General features: G+C 38.7%; 2 protein-coding genes across 3 annotated transcripts; both read right to left on the bottom strand.

The window, feature by feature from the left end:
* Positions 1–1,095: 1,095 nt before the first annotated feature.
* prmt2 (protein arginine methyltransferase 2) lies at positions 1,096–8,449 on the bottom strand. Its single transcript, XM_084724106.1, has 9 exons — positions 8,197–8,449; positions 7,077–7,283; positions 6,115–6,276; positions 4,768–4,932; positions 4,455–4,630; positions 3,098–3,227; positions 2,872–3,008; positions 2,487–2,661; positions 1,096–1,677 (listed from the first exon to the last, which is right to left on the bottom strand). Exons 1-9 carry the CDS (start codon positions 8,281–8,283, stop codon positions 1,645–1,647), a joined length of 1,272 nt encoding a protein of 423 aa, XP_084580232.1. The 5' UTR covers positions 8,284–8,449; the 3' UTR covers positions 1,096–1,644.
* Positions 8,450–9,648: 1,199 nt separating this feature from the next.
* Positions 9,649–16,642, bottom strand: ercc1 (excision repair cross-complementation group 1). 2 transcript variants are annotated; one of them, XM_084725305.1, is made up of 9 exons: positions 16,491–16,642; positions 15,846–16,274; positions 13,928–14,031; positions 13,612–13,711; positions 12,188–12,264; positions 11,866–11,965; positions 10,336–10,407; positions 10,118–10,186; positions 9,649–10,029 (listed from the first exon to the last, which is right to left on the bottom strand). In XM_084725305.1, the coding sequence occupies exons 1-9, from the start codon at positions 16,548–16,550 to the stop codon at positions 9,967–9,969; spliced, it is 1,074 nt and encodes a 357-aa protein (XP_084581431.1). In that variant the 5' UTR covers positions 16,551–16,642; the 3' UTR covers positions 9,649–9,966. The 2 variants fall into 2 exon arrangements, 1 of the variants encoding a protein (XP_084581431.1); XR_014771326.1 differs by lacking the exon at positions 9,649–10,029 and adding an exon at positions 11,445–11,611 and having other exon boundaries at positions 10,119–10,186.
* Between the last annotated feature and the right edge of the window lie 8,364 nt (positions 16,643–25,006).

Here is a 25,006-nt window from a genome sequence, read left to right on the forward strand (position 1 = left end):
TACTACAAGCCAGGGAAAAAACATTTAATTTTTATTTTGGGGTGAACTGTCCCTTTAATGACAAATGCAGGACAATGGTGTTTTCGAATCTCACCTGCTACCAACAGAACAAATGAAAAGTTACATGTTTACAAATTATCAGAGAAAGGGACAAAGAGCAAATTTGTAGTTGAGTAACTCCCAAAACGGTTGTGATTTATATCAATGAGTTCACTAATTGTACAGTTATTTAATTAATTTTATTGTGAATGATCTTTTAAGTACTACAATGTTGTTTTTAAGGCATATTTTAGCTGTAAAAGGCTAATTAACATTTCATTGACGTACATGTTTCACTGTAATCTTTGAATATTTAAAACAAAGAATATGTCTGACCATTAAAATTCATGGGTAATCATTGTTTTCTTAAATCCATTCAAACCTATTGGCATGTGTAGCACTCATACCAATTACAATCAATGTAAATGAGATGCCTATTGTGAAACAATATGCACACAGAGTAAAAAATAAACATGAAAGCATAATTTGGACTGAACAATTTCTTTTGTTGCCTCTTGTTATTGACAACACTTTTCTCTTAAAGTCTCTTGATGCAATAAGCATTCAAGTCAAAGTTATGATGACTATGTTTACATGCACATTAATTTTCCCACAATTATTCAGAATGTGACAATTTTCTGGCCACATAAACAGCATTCTCTGCTGAGATAGTCTGAATTAGGCGTTGTGGTCTTGTGGTACATGCTGGTATTATTGAGGTTTTAGGAGAATTATTTGGACACGTGGAATCTGTCTCATGTGGGGTTTTAAGCCGCAGTTTTTGACACATCCTCTTGTCCATTTACAGGCGGCTCTTTGCGTTGTAAACAAACCAACCAGTTTGCAAGGTTGGGGTAGGGATGCTGCACAAAAGAAGAACACACATTTCTGGTTGATAGAAGAAACAAACCTACTTGGAGGACTAGGGCTGCTAGTGACTGCAGCAGTTTTTATTTTGCAGTTATTCATACATAATTCACGTATTCATTGCCAAAAGACAAATCATGACAATTTTTTAGCACATGCCTATGTCATGGCTCCTACCTTTATTAAGGTTTTAAAAGAAAAAAAACAATTTTATACAAACGCATCAGATTTATCTTAATGTTATTATTGATTTAATAAAGAGCTTTTTTTTCCAAGAAGTGATTTTTCTTTGAGTTTTAATACTGCAATAAGTATCATATTCTTGATGTTTTATCATGGCGTTATTGTACTGTGAGTTTTTGGTATTAATAAATCCCTAGCATGGGTATTTCTTTTTCAGAATGAGGGCAAAAAACTGAATATTTTGTGCATGTAAACATAGTCAGTCATGTTCACAGTTCATTCTTAGCATGTAACTTCTTATCTGTTGATCGACTCTTATGACATGGTTCATGTTGTGCTGCATCACCTGTGCTTGCAGTTATCAGGCTTAAACCCTACTGGACGACACGTCCCGCCAGATGAGCCTCCTTCAACTGTCACGCTCATCATAACATGACAGTTGCACTTCATTCCAGGTCAGCAGCAGCTCGCAGCTGATACCTCACTGACCCTAAACTCAACAGAAGATGTTTTCAACTGTTTCTCTCTGGATCTTCACCACTGGTGGAGAATCTGTCACCTCCACATGGGGAAAGTCTTTGTCCCAACCTATGGATGGAAAGACAAAAACAAGAGGACAACAATAAGGACACAATTTACAAGCTTAGGGATGGTTTGAGATTATTAGAAGTGGGGTTTGTATGACGTCCTTGTGATAGTTGGTGTGTTTGCACGCCCTCACTTTCTCTCAGCCACTTAGAAAAGGTCCACTTAAAACAAATCAATATCAGATTAAGTGAAACCTATATTTAGATTACTGTCACTGCTTTAATTTGCCACCAGATAGACTTTTCTGATGGGAATCTGCTGTCATAGATGCCAAATATTGCTCTGTCCAAACCAACCAAACTCCATATGTGAAATCATTAATTTTAGTGTCTCAGTCTGTTCTGTTTATTTGTGTGATTTAACAAGGATAGTTTGGATTCACCAAAGTCACAGAATATGACAAACAAACTAGCAAACTGAGGCAGCGACAGACTGCAAACTCCTGTGCTCTGTGAGGTAAAATGAATGATTTCACCTATGGAGTTGGGTTGGTTTGGAGAGAACGATATTTGGTGTCAGTGACAGCAGTTTCCCATCAGAAAAGGCTGACTGGTGGCAAAGTAAAGCAATGAAAGTATTCTAAATATAGTGTGCACTCAAACTTGTATTGATTTTTTTAAGTACCTCATACAACCCTGAACCAAAAAAATCTGAACTATCCCTTTCCAGGTTGCATTTGGACTCTAAGGCTCATTTACGAGAGTCACAAATGCAACCTTAATGCTATAAATGACGATAAAATAATCTACCACCACCGAATGAATATAGTCAATGAATCGTTCAGATAAAGAGTATAAAGTGAAGTTTGCCTGGCAGTTGTCTGTGTCCTCTGTGCTGCGGTTAATGTTCCAGTGCAGGGTGACGGTCATGTGGCGTCTCCAGACAGGGTTCCTGCGCAGGACAATGGTTCCGCTGATGGAGTCTCCGGCACAGACACTGACCGGCCTGTCTAACATGAACAGAGTCTGCTTCCAGTGTGTCGGCCTGAGGAGAAAAGGGTCTACTTAATATTGTCATGCATTGCAGTTTTTGACTTTTTTAGACACTAGAGATGCACTGCATTGGTCATTAAGTATTTGTTTCTTCACCACTCACTAATTTTGATTGTTAGAATTGTCTATTGGCACTGCTGGTAGTGAGGAAACTGTCCTTCTAACTGCACAACAGAATGAGTAAGATTTTTGTGTGTTTTACTCAGAGTTAGGTCCAGTGTTTAGCTCCACTGTTGCGCCTCCTGTCTCCAGGCTCTCGAAATGAACAGTGAACCAGGCGGTGAATCCATGGAAAACACCAGACTTGTCCACAGAAAAATGAAACTGACCGTTGATTTCCTGGGAAATGAAACAGAGCAGTTCTATTAGTCACTGAGTCCAACTTGTTCAATGTGTAAGGGATGGAGCCGTTTCATACGAACCAGTACCTCCAGGTCTTTGACTTGCAAAGTGTACATGTCCAGGCATATGACATCGCAAGGAGCGGCGAGGCAGTCGTCAGGCTCAATCAGGTGGCTGAACTTGGGTTTAGTGAAAAACTCTTGGTGTGCCAAGGGCCTGCAAAGAAGAAGCATTATTCTGCTACCAGAAATAAAATCTTTTAAGACTTAAAAGGTGAAGGACAAATATAATTTAAGCACACATGACAAAGAAAAAGAATAAGATATACAATATTATGTTTCTTTGTGTGTGTGCCTTAGTAATATTAACAATACAGTACATAATGTACTCTGTGTTAGAGTCGAAATTTCGGTAATCTGTTTAAATTATGAACTTGTTCATGCATTTAGTTACAACTGCTACTAGTGGTCACAAGTGGCTGTATAAATATAGATTACTAGATAATAAATGAGTAGTAATAAGTAATATATGTTAGAATTGGATAAACTAAATCACTAATGCAGTTCTCCTGTCTTTTATATGTATATGTTATCATAATTCTTTAGAATTAAACTATTAAAGATAAGGGATGCATGCTAAATATCTGGACCGATACATTATCTGACAATATTGCCTATCACAGCCTTATTGCTGTAGTTTGTTATAGGTGTATGTTAGCCGCTAAGTATCGGCTATAATAATATCTGGTTTGAAGGGCCCCAGCGCTCCCAATTTGAAGAAGCAGACAGGAGTATCAGCCACTTAAAAAAAAGCAATATCAGAGTAAGTGTATGCTTGTAGTATCTTGACGGCTTTACTTTGCCATCAGACAGCCTTTTCTGATGGGAAACGTTGTATAAGCCAAATATTGCTCTCTCCAAACCAACCAAACTCCATGTGAAAACAGTAGTTTTACCTTGCAGAACACAGGGGTTGCTACCCTCTATTTCTGTGTCGATCTCTTAGTTTGTTTGTGTTATTGTGACAGACTTCTGTGAATCTAAACCACTGTTTTAAAACACCAAAGTCACACAGTGACAAACAAATTAACAGGTCAAAGGAGCAGTAGACCAGCAACTCCCGTGTTCCACGAGGTTAAATTACTGATTTCACCTGTGGAGTTTGGTTGGTTTGGAGAGGAAGATATTTGACTTTAATAATGGCAGTTTCTCACCACAAAAGGCTGTCTGATGGTGAAGTAAAGCAGTGAAAATATTCTCAATATAAGTTACACTTTTTTAACCTTTTTTAAATACCCAAAATACCTTTTGTGCTGACCCTGTCCACAGCAGTTCATTGCTTTGTTTCCACACTGTATATTGTGACCTTGTCAGTTTTGTAAACAAAGAAATATAAGTGTGACAGGACAATGTTGACTGAGAAAAGCTGACTGATGTCCCTTACTGAAGAGGAGTGAAGTCCAGGCCATAGGGCCGCTCCCAGAAGGCCATTTTCTCTGCGTAGTAGTTGTCAGCCTGACACGGCACCAGTGTGAGGGCCGCAGATGAGGGCCACATCACACCTCCTTCCCTTAGCCAGCGGTCCCTGGCCAGCAGAACCGACTCCACCATGAACTCAAACTAGACCAGAGGACAGCGAGACAGAAACATGATGTGCTAAATTCAGAGAGTGGATGAGCGTGAGGGGATCAAATAAAACTGTGATAATACGCAATAACTTGCATTAGTAGTAAGAGTATTGGCAATGGCATCATTACCAGCAGACAGTTGCCCATCCACTCAGACACCAGGACGTCCACCTGCTCAGGCAGCTCGATCTCCTCAGCTCGTCCCTGCAGCACCGTTACCACCTCCTCGCAGCCGTTCTGCTTCACCAGCTGTCTGGTGTACTCTGCCATGGAGCTCGCCTCCACAGCATACACCTACAACACCACAGATGAACTCATACACTGAATACAGCATGATGTTTAAACCATGTGGCAACACTCTTTGTCCAGCAGGTGGGAGTATAAGTACACTGATGTTTGATGTGCAGTACATCTGTTAATAAAATGAGCAGTTATTTTGACTTACCATAAGCATTTCTGGCTATTTTTTCCTGTGAGTTTTGCAATAATTTGAGTGATTTACTCATACTATGATCAGTATTTAACATTTAGATAAAATTTCTCATACACATTTTCATGATATTTGAGAGTTACTTCATGCAAATGTCTGTCCTGCAGTGATTTCCATTTTGAAAACTAGACCCACTCAAACTGTGGGATGTGGGACACGGGATTAAAATGCTGTGCAGTAACACATAAACTGGGACACCCAGTCACCCTAGTTATTGCCCATGAGAAGCAGGCAATTAGCATCTCAAAGAATTCATAAAGTACAGCCCTAGTTAAAGGAGAAATCTGTAATATATTTATTTATTTATTTATGCCATCAGAGATGAAGGAAACATGCTAAGTTGAAATATCTGCTTGTCTGACATCAACACTACAGCTGCAGTGTCCCTCTTTGAAATTTCTTTTCTGGGCTGGAATAACTGTTATTGTTTTCTTAATGGAGTCTGGAGTCCAGACTGTGTATTTTCAGAGCAGCGGGTTTTGTTTGTAGGTTGACAAACTTTACACTGACAGACAACTTACAGTTATAAACAGCTGACCAACTCACAGTGTAGGACTCATCGTCACTTGTTACTGTCAGTTTAGACAGATGCTCACATCTTTTGCTTCTGCAGTGTTCCTGCAGCCTGCCCGAGCTTCCTCGAGTCTGGGGAGGAGGGGGCGGGAGGACACAACTCACTTCAACCACAGATTGTATATTAAATAGGATTTCAACCAACTTAATATACAATCTACGGCTCCCACTCACTATTTGGACTGCAGTACTAGTTTTTGAACGTGAAATTGCCACAGATTGCTCCTTTAATACATGCCTCAAAACCAATGAATAAATTTTAATAAGCCAACAGATGACTTGCTCAAATTTAACTTGGGAAATGATATGCAGCTTAATTCCTCTTCACACATGGAAATCGCTCAAATGGGATTGGCACCGGTGTGTTCGCATTAAAGAGCCTTAATGTTTGAGTAACATATCGTTGTTATTACCACTGAGGGCTGCGCCAGCTGAGCGCAGAACAGACTGATGATGCCGGTCCCACAGCCGAGGTCCATCACCACCTTATTCCTCAGAAAAGCACTGTTGCTGAGAATAACCTGCCGGTACGCCTCAGTGCGGCTCTTATCTGACAGCATCTCCAAGTGAAGCCTCTGCATGACAGAAAAAAGCAGAGTAGTATATAAGTGCAACACATAGCATATCATGACACGTACTGTAGTCAAGACGATACTGACAGCGTTCAATGGTCTTTTATGGAGTGTTATATATTAAATAAAGATGACACTGTGAAATAAGTAATATTACAAATTTATACAAGCATTAAATTTTGAAATAGTCCAATAATTTTCAACTCAACCGGCTGTCTTCTCATTCAGTCCAAAGCACCGACCAAACATTTAATTTACGCATCTATTCTGGGTTTGATTTTCATTTTTCAACATTACTTGTTAATGTAGAGAATTTCTGCAGGCTCTTTGAAATTGTCTTTAAACGTACCACCAAAGCACAGTGACTTATAGCAACCGCATTACATAGCAAGAATAAAATAACTTTGCAGTGGTTCTCTGTGGTACTCTGCCAGAGGGCCTGTGAATAGTTGTCAGACAGCCATTTTTCATCATCTTTTGAGATTTTATAGCTATAACAACTAATAGATTAATTAAGAAAATAATCGACAGATCAATCAACAATGAAAATAATCGCTAGTTGCAGTACTAGTGTGCATATGCTTATGTTATGTGTATTCTGTGTGGAAATATTTTAAACACATCTAATATCTTTCTAATACATTTCTCTTTTTACATAACTAAGAATTAGTGTGAAAAAGAAAAAAAAGAACTTCTGCTCGACCTGAGGGCTGTAAGTAAGTCTTATGTCATGTTTTCATGTGCAATTTGTAGATAATAAGGATGTGACATTCAAAACACTCTTATCCTCTTAGATTTCTAACCAGTGTCCCATAACTGCCAAAGTATTCTTCATCTTGCCATGGGTCCTCCAGGGAGGTGTCCTCTTCTTCCTCCTCCTCTTCCTCAGCAGCACTCTGGCGGAGGTAGCAGGCGGGGACGTAACCTATGACCTCACGTAGCTCTGCCCACCACCACTCTGATGAAGGCTTGGCGTGTACGAGCAGTCTGTCCCCGCTGCTGAAACTGAGCTGTGTGACAAAAACAGCACAGTTACAACTAACAGGATGAAATTTTTCATGTCACACTTATCGTGATCAAAATGACAACAGTTATCAGTATTATCAGATTTTTGTGTTGAAAAACCACAAGTAAAAGTGAGCAGCACTATGCACTTGTTCTTTGCATAAACATTAAAATAACAACAGCCATTGGCCAAAACCTAATGTAAACACGAAAATATTAAATGAGCAGTGCTTTGACATTAAAAAAAAACACAATTAACTGCACATTGTGTGTATTGCAGATATGAAATCAGAAACCAAAAAGGCATTTCTTCACACTCTATGCTCAAGTAATGAGATCTAGCTAATCTTTGGCAGATTTTGCAGCACTGATCATGCCGATCATTTTTTTTTTCATGATAAGTTTTCTTAATGCAGGTTTAAATGAGCACGACCTCAAGTAAGCAAATAAAACATGCATACTGCATTAATATGAAAGCGACACAACTAGTACAAACAAAGCAATGAGCATGCCATGTAAGAAATAGGGATGATAATGATTAATCAATTTGATCGATCAAATAAATACCTGAAATATAACAGAGTTGATTTTTGTAAGCATATTCCACATATTATGTAATATTCAAGTATGTATTAAGTATGTCACGTCTATATGTTTCAGAGTAAAAGCTTTGGTTAAAGGGGGAAACACATTTGGTGATGTTTGGTTTAAGCATTTTTTGTCTTCTTTTTTAATGTAAACACATCGAATGTGCGGTTATTGACGTTAAACTAGCATGAAACATGTAAACAAATCAAAATAAACAGCTGTGATTGTATAACCTCTCTGCCTCTTAAAGAAATAAGACGCTGCTGTCCTAAAATCCTGTATGAAAGTATGCGGTTATTCCGCCGCCAGACGTCTGTGTGGGTCTCTAACCTGGTCGCTGCCACTTCCAGTGAAATTAGACAGGGCAACATACTCTTCAGGAGAGGCTTCATCCTCATCCTCTTTCTCTGTCTGCATGTCTGACGGCGGCTTTTTTCCACTCGTCTGCTGTTTAGTTTCCTGCAAGACACAAATCAAACCTTCTCACGCGATAATACAGCGTCTGTATAAGTTTAGAAAAAACTGTGTGCTGCCGTAAAATTAGCGGTAAAAACACCATTACAACACGTCAACTGCCGGAGCGTAAGATGTCACGAACACTTCCTGTTTTGACGTCAAATTAAGTTACCGCGCCTTCACGTGCTGTCGGAAATATCTAAACCAACGGATAAAAGTGTAGATTTACAGCGATACTTGGTGTATTCTAACTACATATTTCATTAATAATACACTGAAAGAAGTATCATTCAAGATTTTACATTGAATTTACCCTATTAAGTAAGTATTGGAAAGATTTAAGCTAAATATCGACTATACATGTGTTTTTTGCTATTCAAGTGGAGAAACAATATTTCATTTGTTTTTTCAGTGCGACCATTCAAATTCATTTTTGAAAAATATGCAAAACATCATAAATATAAAAATGGGTATTAATGCATTTGATGTGGTGCTGTTCAGCTAGTGATATGAACTATATAATTGAGCCTCTGATTATTCTTGGTAAAGTCCACATTTGTACTTTGTTATATTGCTTTGTTAAGAATAAAGGCAGTCTAAAAAAAATTATGAAAACTGTTACAATAATCATATCTGCCAAGCTTTTCAAAGGAAGAATAAAACTAGAACTAGAACCAAGTTTTTTGGAAGTTTCAAATTGTGAACAATAATTGGGTTAGTTGGCTTTTACCCATGTATTTATAGTATTAGGACTGTATCTCAAATAAAGCTAAACATGTACACTTTAAGATCTCACATACATTTGCATACATTCACAGACATGGATGTTTCCTGTACTCTCTGTAATCAGAATGTAAAAAATAATGTATTTTTTGATTGTGAAATATCCTGAAGATTTTTAGATCTACGGTCTAACTTTTTTGAACTTCTTAAGTTAGTCTGCTCTTTTAATCTTAAAGACATATTTGTTATTATGACAATCCAGACAATGGTGCTCTGTGTTACCAATTCATGGCTTGTTTCAAAGCACTCAAAAAGTACAATTGTGACAATCTGACTTTTGAAGTTAGAAAAGTGGTATCTCAGAGGAGAACCTAAAGGCAGCACCACATGCTACTTCAACTCATTTAAATTTCCTGTATTTTAAACAATGAGATCCACTGATATTTAGCACATACAGGAGAAAGGAATAATGCTTTCACGTTACTCCTGTCTTTGAGTAACCTCACTAATTTCTTCTTCACGTTTAAATATATATGCATCAGGTACAATACAGCAGATCAGTAATTGGAGGTGGAAAGAAGAAAAAGTTCTGCCAGACAAATGTTGATTATAGTATAAAAATATTTATTTTCCTCAAAAAACATTCAACAATGAACAAAAGATATAACACCATAACTCAGTAAAGCATAGAGTCAGTGTGGAACTCTAACAGTTGAGGAGTTCACAACCTCTAAACACCCCTTCTTGATTCTCAGTCTCAGAACAGTCACATTTTACACATTTCTTTCTTTATCCCATTTAATTTAGAGCATAGTATTTAATTCAGCCCTATGAAGTGTGTTTATGTGTTTGCACCTAATTCAACATGATGACCACCTTTATAAAGTTCTATTCCAAAATATGTCACACAATCATGAGGTGTCAGCTGTCGTTTGTCTTCGACTTGAGGAAGGGCTTATGCAGCACATCATATAGTCGCCTTGCCTGCAAACACAAAGTGTCAACATGGTCATTTAAGAAACAATCCATCTTCTGCCTGCATTCATACTGCTCATATTGTATTTTTACTCACTTTCTGTGGTCCAAGGCCTGGACAGAGAACCAGTTCTTCCTTAGAGGCACTGATAATTCCTTTTACAGACTATAAAAAAAAAAAAAGCACAAAAATCATTCCCTAGTAGTCGACTAAAAAGATTAATTCAGAGGACACCATCAAATCAGCCTGTGCATATAAACTTATTATAGTACAGCATCAATCTGAGGATGAATTTTCAGTGTAGTGGTACTCACAGAGAAAGTGGACACCAAGGTAATGGCATCCGTCTTGTTTATAGACTTCACAGTGGTCAGACAATCTGTAACCTGAAAACAAAACATCACAATCAGCACTGGAGCGTTGAAAGACTTATATATATATACTCTTTCTTTGACATTCTCAGGGTTCTTACACATTTTCCATTTCAAAATTGCATACCATCCTTTACAACCAAGTTAAAATAGTGAGATGTTTATTATGTAAATGAATTGTTTTTAAAATCCAACTGTTAACATCCTCAGCCAACCAGGCTTCATAACTGGGACTGTCAAGCCAGCCCTAGAGTTTTCAGGTATATATACTTTACTTGAGTTTTTTTTTTTTTTTTTTTTTACAACTTTTTGCTTTTACGCCCTACATTTTAACACTAATATCTGTTATTTTCTACTCCTTACATTTTAATAACAGGCTCACTACTTTAGTTTTAATGCCTTTGAGGGGAGTTATTGATTATTAGTATTATTTATTTATTTATGCCTCCATCCTGACATCAAGACCGACTTCCATCTAAATGGATGAGACAACACTGCATAAGATGAAACAGCATAACAAGATGAAAATGACGTAAAAGGGGTAACAAGACAAAAACAATATCAAAGATGTAACAAGGCAAAAACAACATCAACAAGACCAAATAAATGTAACATTACCCATTATGGCCATTCAGTCCACACTCCTATGTAAAAAGCTGAACAACGTGCAACTGTCAAACATTTCTGCACAAAGAGGAAGTGAACTAACTTGTGCTACCAATACTTTCCCATAACACACTGAATAAATCATATGGGATTCTTTTCTACCCCCCACACACATATTTTTTTGGCTTGTTTATGAATAGGAACCAAAAATAAGTGGAATAAAGTTAAATAATTAAATTTTCGCAGTATATGTGCAGCTTTGTTTATTCACTGACTCCACGGAAACTATGATGATGGCAGCCAGAAAGGTGTAGTTTTCCTTGAGCAGGAAAGATCCGTCTGCTTACTTCTCCGATAATGACATCGCTGCATAACTCATAAATTGTGGTTATTTGTGGTTCTATGTATAATTCAGAAGATACTTCTGCATATTCTTTTAAACTAACTTGGTCGTCGATGTCTGGATTCGGTGCATTTATAAGGCAGTTGGGGCAGAGCTGTGTTGCAGGCTGTGATGTACAGGCGTGGAGGCGTCTCTCTGTAGAACCACATCAAGCTTGCTCTGACCCACACTCTCTCACACAGTAGAAAACATTTTGGCTGTGCTGGCTGCCTGCTCCAAACACCAAGACAAATACTCTGCTTAGGTGATCAGTTCTTTTTGGAAAGTTCTGCATTTTATATTTTTATTCTGGAAATTACTCAAATCAAATCCCACACTTTTCCATACTGGATGCAGGAACCCTGCAATCTATCGGCATCATATTAAGTCAGTCACATGAAAATGACTTTCATATTTTAAAATGCCATCATTATCAAGATAAAAAGGACAGAAATCTTGATATAGTAAGGGATGAATCCACACACCTTTGACAGATAGTCTTTTTCAACTTGCTCCTTCAGTGCGTCGGCTGGTTTCTTCTCATATGATTTATATGTTTCCAGGTAACGTCCTGCCTCCTCTGGACTGACAAATCAACAAAGAAAATATTAGCCATGTTTAAGAAAGAAAAGCTAACTCGTTCAAAAAACTGAAATACCAGACTTTATATTCTGATTATGCAGTTTTTAGGTGGCAAGGCCAGGATCGAGGAAGTAAAGACTGAAAACTGATTTTGAGAGCACTCTTTTTTTTTATGTCTGTGTCCTGTGACAAACTGCTTTCTTGGCAGTCTGTAGCAGGTCTTACCTCCAAGCCAAGATGAGAGTGCAGTCAGCCATGATGCAGATGCGAGCCAGCTCCTTCAATGCATGATGAGGATCTTTCTGTGATGAAAAACCAATGTCAGGGAGAAAAACTACATTAATTCATAATTCATGAATGGAACTTGGGGCTATACATTTGTTGCACATAAAGATGTCCTGTTTTTTTTTTGTTTTTTTTTAGTTTTTTAGATCTGAGTCTTTTTCGTACAGTATCTGGTATTTGTCAATTCTGGCATTTAAATTTCCAACAAAATTGCCTCCAGCTGCACACTTCAGCCGTCAATTACCCCACCGTTGGTGAAACTAATTCAAATGAGGCAAGATACCCTTGACAAATTAAATGTTCTGCATGGATAGCTTACATTACAGCTCCCCTGTAACAGTTTAGTGTTTTCTCTAGGCCATTCTACTTTGTTAAATGTAACATTCCTAAACGTTTTAATCCTTGTCAACCCTTTGTAATAGAAAAGGACATCATCTACTTCAGAGCTGTTACAGTCAACTAGCCAGCGTACAAAAATGTAGAGGTATTTTGTGTCTCTCTTTTTCTTCTTAATTTGCTTTCAAGGTCCAGTGTGTAATATTAACGGGGATCTATTTTCAGAATGGCAGAAATAGAATATAATATTCATAAGTAAGTTATCAATAGTGTATAATCACCTGAAAATGAAAACTGTTGTGTTTTCGTCACCTTAGAATTAGCTGTTTATATCTACAAAGGGCACAGGTCCTCTTCCATTGAGACTGGCATGTTACACCGCCATGTTTCAATACTTGCCCAGAACGGAAAGTTACACTGGCTCTAGATTTGGCCTCTCGCATTTTTCACACGTTTTGTGGCCACCATAGTTTCTCCTACATCTTTGTAAGGAGAGAGTGAGACCAGTTGTGTAAAATCTGCAAGCTCACCTCACCTATATGCCACTAAATTATACACACTAGTCCTTAAAAGCCTATATTTTTGCTTCTCGTATTAACAGCTAAACAGATGTGTCCAGGGACTTCATCATTAAATATTGGTTTTTCAAATGCAATAATATCCATTAACACATGCAAATACATGCATGCACACACACAGTGGAATGCACTTATTTTAAGTTTCTCTGGATGAAGTGTCAGCTAAATAAATGTGTGCTGGTCCACCATGTCACTCTGATATTTTTAATTTATAATTAAATCATGTTGTGAAATATCTGCATATATAATCGAGTGTGTTCAATAGCTAAATGGGGGAAATATAATGCAAACAGAAAACTGCAAAACAGTATCAACAACCAGAATATAACCTTCCAGGAATTACAAAAAAAACCCAAAACCATTTGCAAAACATTCCACTTTCAGCTGTGACTCACACTATGTTGACTGAATTAACAAACTTGACAATATCACAGTCATCTTTTTACTCACCACATCTACTTGTACCAGTAACACTCGCAGGGTGAACGTCTGTCCAAGCAGCTTGAGACGGTCGTGGATGTAGTTTGGATTGAGATTGTGATACCTCAGACTTAATGCCAGGTCCAAACAACCGCCATCACAGCAAAATAAAATACACAAGCGAAAAAAATGTGACAAAAGTACATAACCATTGTGGCCGATCAAATATTACTTTTTACTTAAAATCAGTGTTTATCAAATGAAATTGTGTCTGACAATAATGTGACATAATTTGCTCCTCTTCTTTATCCCACATATATATACACACAGAGGCACAAAAACTCACCTGAGGAAGAGAGCACAAGTTGTCTGGCCCAGGACATAGTCGGGTACAACATCTCCAAACTCCCACGGCACACTCCTCACATACTTCAGAATGGGATTTCCCCTCTGAATTGGAGAAAAATACACAGTATATGTCAGGGTTGCACAGTTAATCGAAATCTTATCAAAATCGCAACATGGCCAAGAGCAATATCCAAATGGCAGAAGCTGCAATTTTTTGATAAAGGAGAAATGTGTGACAAAACAGCATTACAATGAAGTCCTACAGAGATGTCCCACAGAGATGTCCCACAGAGATGTCCCAGCCTACAAAACTTGTTTTCCAAATATAAGAAAACATGTCTATTTGGTACAGACACCAACAAATTTTGATTTCAACAGGTCTTTTCAGTGAAAATGAAAATCGTGATGCACAAATGATCATTTCCACTAATCATGAATCATATCACATGTGCAAAACCAGGCTCTAAAGAAACAACTATAGGCCTGATGCCTTTATGGAGAGTGGCGCCAGCAAACTAATTTACCATGTAAAGTGACTTGAGAGAGGTAATAAAATGTGTCGACTCAGAATGGAGAGTGTTGGCGATTTCCTGCACAAATCTACACCTACTATTGTCTATTAAGTCAAGAGCCATGTACAGTTTGATATAAAACTGCAATGCTTAACTGATTACTAATCAATTATTAAATGAATCACAAACTATTTTTGTGACAGTTCTCAGTAATTTTAAGGAAGAATAATCTTTGATTCCAGCTTCTTAAAGGGATAGTTCACCCAAAAATTAAAATTCAGTTTCACAGGAAAATAGTGTTACAGAATCTCACGAACAATGCAAGTGAATGGTGACCAACTTTTAAACGTAAAAGAACAACTACCCCTTGGATTGCATGCAGTATGGAGGTCTTTTAAGGGATTTTTTGTTTGAAAACTGGTCATCATTCACTTACACTGTTTGGAGGATTCTGCAACGTTATATGCCTGTGAAACTCCAGCAGTGTTTTGGGAACTAAAACTAAACCATTTTTGACTGAACTAGCCCTTTAAATGTGTACATTTTCTTTATCTATGAACTGATTTTTCCCCCAATATTTTCTGACATTTTATCAGTGGTGGACACTAATTATGTACATTTACTCGAGTACCGTACTTAAGTACATTTTTTGAGTATCTGTACTTTACTTGAGTATTTGTTTTTTTTGGAAACTTATGATTTTCACTCCACTACATCTCAGAGACAAATATTGAACTTGTGACTCCACAACAATTCTAGGAAGGCTATTGATACTTTTCAACTAAGCACAGCTTTGAAGTCAGCTGTGGCTGTTTTTTCTATTCTAAAATGCAATTGGCAAAAGGTAGCTTTTAAAGTTGGATTGTTTTTATCAGGGTGAAAAATACCTCATAATTCATGTATATACTGCTCTGAAGCCAGAAAGAAATCTCAGTTATTTAACAGACTTGGAGAACTCCTTACAGTCGGCTTCAATCTAATTTTCTGATGTGATTTTAATACAGTTACATCAGAAAATGACAACAGTTGTCCTTTTTGTTTTTGATTGCATTTCTATGCTGAAGTTTTCATAGGTGTTTCTATAGGCTTTGTGTAGCAGAGTGGTTCTACAAGCAAATCAGTGCAGCATGTATTGATATTAGAAAATGTACTTTGTAATTTGTACTTTTGAATACTTCTGTATTTTTAAAAGCAAGAACTCTAATACTTTAACTCAAGTAAAATTGTGACTTGAGTAATATTTGACCAGGAGAATCTATACTTTGACTCAAGTACTGGGGTTGAGTACTTTGTCAACCACTGCATTTTATAGACTCAACAATTAACCAATCAGTTGAGAAAATAGTCAACATATTAATCGACAACGAAAATATTCGTTAGTTTCAGCCCCGTTTTGATGCATACCTGCCGAGGACTGACTATAATGCTGCTCCCAGACCCCACTGGCTTTGGACCCAGGCTGAGGCCTGGATCTGACCTTTGACAGTTCCCGTCTTTTCGGTCCGTGCCAGTCACCTGTGTCTCCTCACTCTTCTTAACCCCTTCAGATCCACCTTCTGTCCTTTTAGCACAGTCCTGAACTGTTACAACTCCTGCTGGACCAGACGACACCGAAGCTGGCTCACTTTGCTTCAGGTTGGTAACTCCAGCACCTTCAGTCCTGAGCGGTTTGGAGGGACCCTCTCTCTGAGGAGGAGCATCCACATTGTTTTTACTCTGGACGATGAATTCTGCATAGGATAAGGGCTGGGCGATGCGCTCAGGAGCAGGCTTTGCATAAGATGATGTTGAGGCGTTTTGTCCGCCTTTGGATGGCTGAAACTGCGGCTTTAGCTGAAATACAATCACATTGAATACTTATGATATAGATCATGTAAAAAACGCATTTTAACAAGCTATTCTGACCAAACCTATGTGTTGTTCGGTTGGAAATATATTTTAAATAAAGTGACTTTGAAAACAGTAACGGTAGTTCACAGCTGGGCAGCTAGCTAGCCTGCTAGCATAGCCGCCGTAGAGCGACAGTGTTAATTCAGCTAATATACCGACCGGTGTTCTTTCTTTAGTGAAAGCAGAGTCGTCCAGGTTGATGTTAAACCTCTTCTTCATGTTGTTTACTTGATAACGACTATTCAAGCAAACACATGCCACTGTCGACTGAGACTTTTTAACGTTACTCAGTTTTCTACCCCTCTGTCAGGTACAGCTACAACAACACAGACACTTCCGACACGATTCCTTCAAAATAAAACTGCGGTCAAGCCAGCTGCTTCAACATTTCAAGTACTTCCGCTTTTCAAAATAAAATGTAGGTTATTGAAAGCCAATAAAAAGAGATGCGTCAGTGTGAACCTGCACTGGTTTTGAATCATTATGTCACATGACCTAGAGGCTATATACATATACATATATATCAGGAGTAATAAACTATAATAAATTACTATGACCATGCATTGATTTTGAGTCATAAGGTCACATTACCTGGAAGCTATTGAGCTAAAATGCTAATATTTACATTAAAAAATAATTTAAAAAATAAGATAAATCTTAAAATGGAATAAAAAGAGGAGCCAAACAGCCATTGTGGTACCCTGCACTGATTTTGAGTCATTTTGGTCACATGACCTGGAAGCTATTGAGCTAAAATGCCATTTAAAAAATTAATCTAAAAAAATATGAGGTTTAAACTCCAATAAAAAGAAGTGTTTCTGAAACAGCCAATGCAGTAGGCAAAGTCCCTTACAGAGAACAAGAATGACGCAACCTTTCCTGATTTTAGTAATGCAAATATGTCATGTGATACAATAAACACATACATACTTGTGTCTCATAAATATCAGGTATATTTCACTCATCTATTATTATAATTTACTACTGAATAATTTTTACATCTATAACAAACATAAAACAATAGCAATATTTATATAATATATTACTAACAATATAGGCTTTATATCTTAAATTAAAAATAATGTAAACACCTGCAAATACATACATTTATGTACTTAGATATTTTCATTTTCTTTTATCCAGAAATACTATTGGCCAGTAGGATGAGGGCAAGACTTGCTGGGAAAAGGATCAGACTTCCTGAACACTTGTTCTTCATTTCATATTTCATTTTTTTTATTTTTCAATTTATTTATCTATTTTATTTTATTTTATGTATCTTTGTCAGGTTTAAATGTCTGTATTTCTGCACTATTACTAGTGCTATATTTTATACTGTCCCATGCTTTGCAAAAAAAGTTTAATAAAAAATGTTTGGGAAAAAAAAAAGAAACTCATTGTGTACCGTACATCACATGTAGCCCTATTCTCCTACACATTAGAACAGAATGACAACAAGAATTCTACAAGAAATAACCTGAGCTCCCCATGAAATGGTTTGAGCATGTGTGGTGCCTCATGATGAAGGCTTTGAAATCTGACATATTTTTAAATGATACACTTAGAGTAATTTTCTGTCTTGTTGTCTGACTAAAAATGTTATTCTTATGCATTAACACACCATACAGTTGTCTATGTGATAGAAGTAAATGCTGTTGTGTTTTTAATGTGAACTTGTAACTCAAAAAACTTCAGCAAAGATTTTTCCCCTGCAGTTCAGTGTTTGAAATTTTTAGCAGTGGCAAATGCACTTAAGGTTTTCTTGTTAATTCAATCAGACAAAATTTACATTAACTACTGTGAAGCTCATTTTGTTGTATTGAGCTGAAAATGAAACACACACTTAATGAACACATGCAAGATTTTTTTTAGAATCAAGTTGAGTACTTATAACATGACTAAAATGAGACTTAGATGTTTTTTTATTTTATTTTTCATTTATTTATTTATTGCTTTGTTTGTTTGTTTGTTTGTTTGTTTGTTTGTTTGTTTGTTTAGGGGTTGTTGTTTTTTCCATTTCAAATATTGAAATGTGGCAAAAACCGGAGCACCCGGAGAAAAACCAAGGTAACAAGGACAGTATAGAGACTCCATACAGCAATGGTTAAGGCTGAGAATCCAGCCCTAACTATTGCTGTGAGGCCACAGTGTTAAAATACTGAGCTGCCGTGCGCCTCTGGATGTCTCTCACAGTGTTTATTTGTTTGTTTGTTTAGGGGTTGTTTTTTTTTCCATTTCAAATATTGAAATGTGGCAAAAACCGGAGCACCCGGAGAAAAGGGACAGTATAGAGACTCCATACAGCAATGATTAAGGCTGAGAATCCAGCCCTAACTATTGCTGTGAGGCCACAGTGTTAAAACACTGATCTGCCGTGCGCCTCTGGACGTCTCTCACAGTGTTTGTTTGTTTGTTTGTTTGTTTGTTTGTTTAGGGGTTGTTTTTTTTTCCATTTCAAATATTGAAATGTGGCAAAAACCGGAGCACCCGGAGAAAAACCAAGGTAACAAGGACAGTATAGAGACTCCATACAGCAATGATTAAGGCTGAGAATCCAGCCCTAACTATTGCTGTGAGGCCACAGTGTTAAAATACTGAGCTGCCGTGCGGCTCTGGATGTCTCTCACAGTGTTTGTTTGTTTGTTTGTTTAGGGGTTGTTTTTTTTTCCATTTCAAATATTGAAATGTGGCAAAAACCGGAGCACCCGGAGAAAAGGGACAGTATAGAGACTCCATACAGCAATGATTAAGGCTGAGAATCCAGCCCTAACTATTGCTGTGAGGCCACAGTGTTAAAACACTGATCTGCTGTGCGCCTCTGGACGTCTCTCACAGTGTTTGTTTGTTTGTTTGTTTGTTTAGGGGTTGTTTTTTTTCTCCATTTCAAATATTGAAATGTGGCAAAAACCGGAGCACCCGGAGAAAAGGGACAGCATAGAGACTCCATACAGCAATGATTAAGGCTGAGAATCCAGCCCTAACTACACAGTGGACAATCTGACTTTTCAAACTCAAGTGTGCTTGTGTTCGATTTAGCTGTGGCTTACCTACATACCTAAATGGAACACATCCACTTTGAAATCAAAATGCCCACTGTGAGATTCCAGATGTTAAAAGAAGTGGGGGTTAGTTATAGGTGGGGGCATGGTTATTCAGTCGAGCTGTCTGAGATGCAGCACCTGAAAGGCTTGGTGATGGCTTTTCCCACTGCTGAGAAAAACCTGCCAACTGCGGACCTCTTTGGGGGTGTATTGGTGAGGTCACTAAGATGGATTTTGAGAGATTTCACAACAGCTTCATCAAAAGATGGATATCTTGATGATGATATTGCAACCTTCAGGAGGCGTCTTGGGGGGCCAAACTCCTTGGTAAGGTCTTTCATTATGGCTCTGTTGATTTTTTTCATCCTCTCAGTGATTATTCCTGCTGTAACCTCATCGACGTCGATCTCATCCAGCGCCTTGTCTCGCAGACGATTGACGACCGACTCAAACTTATTGTAACGCCATGTACGATGTGGCATATCCCTAGTGCCTTTAATGAAGACCTTGTAAAGCAAAGACAAGATGATGCTGTTCATTGTCCTCTCTGCTACAGGGGATGCCATCTGTATGTCCCTGGCTTCAAGAAACTCTGGTTTTAGGTCTTCTTTCAGTGCAGCATGATTAGCTGGATTAGCTGGTAATTGACTTGAGTGAGAGTGTGCTGTTGTCTGGCTGTTGCTGGCCTCAGGGGACTGCTGCCTGCTGATGTTAATTTCTTCTTGTAGGGTTGTGATTAGGTGGTTGATGTCGGTTACTGCACCAGACACTTGCTCACGTGTCTTATGTGATGGCTCGTTCTCCATCCAGAGAAACACGTGTTGCAAGAACTTTCTTATTGCGTCCTCAGTCATGACATACAGAACTTCAGGAGAATGGCGGAACTGAGTGGTGGTGCCCCTCCTGCGCTGAGAGATAACGGTGTCTGAGAGACATTTTCTTACTTGAAATATGGGACGCTCATATGTCTTGGTATCCATCAAATTATCATACATTTTATCAGTCAGTTCCTTTGAAAACTTCCTGATCTCGTCACTGGACATGATGTTGTGCAGCCTTTTTTGCATGTGTGTTGCAGGTGTCCCTGTCAGGTTTAATTTATTAAATAACGTTTCAACGTCATTTTTAATGGTCTCAAAATCTACTGTAGAAGACTTCTTTAATACATGCATCGTTCTTTCCCTGGTATGACTGCAATCAGATTTGGACCTTGAGGATTTTGGAATAGCTCCTGTTGAAATGGCTTCAGCACAGCCATCCTTCTCTGAAGCTGGTTCGAGACTCACAATGTAGGCGGCGTCTTCTTTCATAAATGCGCTCTTCAGCTCTCCCAATGTTTTTTCAAGCTGTTTTTTGAGAAATTCAAAAAAGCTGGGTTTGTTAAATATTTGATTGCTATGGGTGGTGTCTTCTTCATGTCCGGCTTGTGAAGTAAAAAAGTCCTTCACCTTGCTCACTGTTTTTCCTAGATTAAACTGAGGCCCCGTTGAAGTGCTGTTGTCACTGCATCCAGCGACATCTTTTAAGTCAGGAGAATGCAGGTAATCAATTATATCATTGGCAATTTCACTTGCTAGAAACTCAGCATCCAGGCCGGTGCTGACAGGAATAGTATCATTGTTAGCCTCTGTTTTGAGGTCTGGTGTATCAGTGGACCATTTGGTAAGAATGTCACTCACAGCTTTTGTCACTGAGGTGACAGAGATCTTGGAGTTTATGTTCTGACATGATTCACTCTGCTCTGGTTCTTCTGGCTTTGAGCTTTTTATTGCAAAGTCTGTGCTTTTTGAATGACAACACAGTTTACTTAAATACTTCTTTAGACATGCGATAGCTTGTAACACCATGCTATGAAGAGCTGTTGAGCTGGACATGGAGTTAGAAACAAACACAGCAGGCTCTTCTGGCAAAACAGAAGTCTTGGTGGCAACAGACACAAGAGAGGTCACCTTCTGAGAAATCTCCCTCTCCACCATTTCTGTCAGCTTTTCTGCACTCTCACATTTTTCCTGTGGGACATGAAGAGCATCAGCAAAGCTGTCACTGAAGGAGACTCCTAGTCGAATGTTGAGCTTCTCCAAGGCTTCGCTCACATCAGCCTGAGAATTACTCCTGCACATGCGTTCACGAGCCATTGGTAGGACATTTCTCAGGACACCTGCAGAGTGTGTCTGCATGATTTCAATCAACATATCAGCCAGTACTGCCTCTGTTTCTACATCGCATGTCCCCGCAGCTAACAAGCTCCACTGTGGTGCAGAGATTCTGTTAAAATATTTGTTCACTATGGCACGAGAATCCTCTGGGGGGAGGATGATATTGTCTGTCAGGGATTCGGGCTTGACTATCTCGTCTGTTGCAGGAGTTGGGATATAAAATGGCACGGATAAATGTTTCTTACCTGACTTTTCAGTGCTTGACACCTCACTGTGGTGAGGCACTTGGGGAGAGGGGGAAGGGGCCAGTCTAACCTCAGTGGTTACCTCAGGAGATCTGACTTCTGAAGCCTCCTCGCACTTGGGTCTGATCAACAGCTGACTATCAATCTGGACCCTGACATTCAAGCCATCACTCTCATCATCACTGACTGTAATCAGTGTGGCATCATTAGGTGATGGATAACTCGAAAGAGGGAGTGCTGTTGTCTTGTTCTCACTGGCTTCAGGGGACTCAGACCCAATGTTTTTTTCTTGTAAGGTTGTTGCGATAATGTTTTCAATGTCTGTTAGCACGCTGGACACTTCATCACTGTGACTTGTTTCATATGAAGGGTTGTTTACCATCCATAGAAACACCTGTTGCAGGAACTTTACAACTGTATCCTCTGTCATGGCGTACAGAACTTCAGGAGAAAAGTGGTGTAGAGTGGCATGTTCCCTCAACCTGGGCTGAGAGATGACAGAGTCTGAGAGACTTCTACCAGCTGGGACTGAGGGACGGTGAAATGTCCTGCTACGTATCATATGATCATACAATTTATCAGTCAGTTCCTTTGCAAAGTTCCATATCTTGTCACTGGCCATGATGCAATTTGGTATATTTGAGTAATGTGTTGAATGTTTCTTTGTCGGGTTTAATTCATCGAGTATGGTTTTTACCTCGCTCGAAGATCTTTTGCTGGTCTGACTTGGGGATTCTGGACTTGGGGATTCTGGTAAAGGGTTTTCAACATAGATTTTCTCTTCTGAACTCTGTTTGAGGCTCACAAGGAAATTGGAGTTGTTTGTCATAATTAAGCTCTTCAACTCTGCCACTGTTTTTTCAAACTGTTTTTTGACAAACTTGGAAAACTTGATGTTGGTGGTGTCTTCTTTAGGTGCGGCAGGTGTGGCAAAAAAGTCTTTCACCTTGTTAAGTACTTTCTGTACATTTAAATGGGGGCTCGGTGAGGTACTTGTCTCACTGCATTCAGCTACAGCTCCAAAGTCAGGATAATGAAGGGCATCAATTATATCATTGACAGTTTCAACTGCTACATCATGAGTAGCTTTGATGTCCACTGTATTGCTGGACCATTTGGTGAGGATGTCATTCACAGCTTCAGTTACTGAGGTGCCAGAGAGTTTAGATTTTATGCTGTGACATGATTCAGGTCTCTGTCTTCCTTCCATTTCTGTGGTATTTCTCTCAGATTGAGAGTTCTTAGATTTTACACTCTGAGATGATTTATATCTTTCCGTGTCCTGTTTTACAGATTCTGGGCACCCGTATGGGAAATATCCTATGGTTTCTAGCTGCCGGCACATTCCCATGCAGTCAGAGATCAATTCACCTAAAAATGTCTTCAGACATGTGATAGCATGACCCACCATGTCATGAAGAGACTTTATATCGAATGTGGCGCTAGAGACAAAAATGGCAGGCTCCTTTAGCAAAAGAGATTCCCTGGTGGCCACAGACACAAGAGAAGTCACCTTTTTCAAAATTTCAGTCTTCACCAGTTCTGTCAGTTTTTCTGCACTCTCACATTTTTTCTGTGGGACGTGAAGAGCATCAGCAAAACTCTCGGCAATGGAGACTTCCAGGTCAGGGAGAGCTAAAACTTTGCTTGTACCAGATGCACGGCTGAACATGCATTCCTGAAGTAGTGGCAGGATATGTCTCAGAACTTGTGCAGAGATTGTCTGTACAATTTCAGTGAACATATCAACCAGTGTTGCCTGTGTGTCTGAGTCGCATGTCCCTGTAGCTAACAAGCTCCACTGTGCTGCAGAGATTCTGTCAAAATATTTGTGCACAATGGGCAGAAGATGCTCTGGTATTATGAGCAGGATGTTGTCTGTCTGGGATTGGGATTGGTCTGTTTCAGACATATTTTCGTTTCTTGTTTGAAACTTAATATTAATTGTTTTTTGATGTATTGAACTTCGCTGTGTTTTTTTAAATCAGCGGTATTGGAACTGTCTGTTAATTGTTAACTGTGTCCAGTAAGGTTTAATTATCAAGGTGTCTATCAGTAAACAGTGGTTTCAGAATGATACTTTGAAATTCTAAGAAAATGGCTTCACTTAACTTCTCTGGATCAAAAAAGCTGTCCCTTGGTTTCAGGGAAGTATTTATAGGGCTGGTTGAATGACGTCACAAAGGATTATTTGATTAAAGCGTTTGATGACGTCACAAGGACCGTTGAGCCAAACATTCGATGTGACGTCACGTGCCGTGGCACTCGAACTCGCGCATGCGCACACTCAGAGAAATGGTCGAGTTTGAAGCCCATATCTGTGGCTCTTATTGTGAAAGGTCAGAAACGGAAGTGGTGGATTTGACGTGCTCCAAGACCACGTTGCATAGTTATAAGATGAAGCCGTCTGCTCAACTTTGTGTTTCTTGTTTTACAGTTTCAGAAATATGGACACAGCATAAACAGTCGGTTACATTGCTGGCAGCGGTGGGGTGCTTCCCTGCTTTTAATGGCCGCCGTAAGATAAGTTTTTTGAAGTCTCAAATAGTTAGATACTGCTGACACGCGCTAAATTTCACTTTTTACAGCGTGAGCAGCACGAGTCCGTGCCGCGTCTCGCCTGACTGCGGTCAAGCCAGGTGGCATTAAAGAATAATTTTATTTGTGCCTCTGTGATTCAGACTGTAGGTCCTGAAAATGCCATATATGATCATTTCAATCTCACACTGGAAATAGACCCACACCTACTGTACCCATACCTTTAAACCTTGACTGCTGAAAGTTCTTCAGGACACGAGCAGTAGAACTCTGATAGACTCCAAATACTGAAAGGTTACGTTAATACTATGGCGCATGGAGACCACTGTCTCCTCTGCAACATTTAGAATACAACTTAGTTTGCAGTTTTAACAATATTCTCAAGTGGATAGTCTTTAATTTGACCTATCTCCAAAACCAATGCTTCCTTATCTCTGTTGTAAACGAGGCTTTGCACGTCCTTTAAATCAAGCACCAAACTGTTCAAGCCATTAATGCTTTTTACCATCTTAATACAACAAAATCTGTACTTCTTATTGTGAAAGGCCAGACACTGAAGTGGTTATTGTATTCTTCTTGTTTCACTTTTTTGAATTTTAAATTAAAAAAGAGGTGTTTATCAACCACCCAGTCTAGTACTATGATCCTGCACTAATTTTTAGTCATTTGGTCACATTGCCTGGAAGCTATTGAGC

This window comes from Lutjanus erythropterus, chromosome 8 (assembly GCF_056507025.1).
Source record: "Lutjanus erythropterus isolate fLutEry1 chromosome 8, fLutEry1.hap2, whole genome shotgun sequence".
NCBI classification, from domain to species: domain Eukaryota; kingdom Metazoa; phylum Chordata; class Actinopteri; order Lutjaniformes; family Lutjanidae; genus Lutjanus; species Lutjanus erythropterus.

Bases quoted from the DNA above. Each gene is read 5' to 3' on its own strand.
- prmt2 (XM_084724106.1), bottom strand. From the start codon at position 8,283: ATGCAGACAGAGAAAGAGGATGAGGATGAAGCCTCTCCTGAAGAGTAT. The intron at 3,009-3,097 runs GTACTGGTTCGT...TTCATTTCCCAG, and splicing joins TGCAAGTCAAAGACCTGGAG to GAAATCAACGGTCAGTTTCA. The intron at 1,678-2,486 runs GCAAACTTCACT...TTCCATCCATAG, and splicing joins AGGACACAGACAACTGCCAG to GTTGGGACAAAGACTTTCCC.
- ercc1 (XM_084725305.1), bottom strand. From the start codon at position 16,550: ATGAAGAAGAGGTTTAACATCAACCTGGACGACTCTGCTTTCACTAAA. The intron at 14,032-15,845 runs GTATGCATCAAA...TCTCCAATTCAG, and splicing joins TTATAGTCAGTCCTCGGCAG to AGGGGAAATCCCATTCTGAA. The intron at 12,265-13,611 runs GTGAGTAAAAAG...TTTTCATCACAG, and splicing joins TACTGGTACAAGTAGATGTG to AAAGATCCTCATCATGCATT.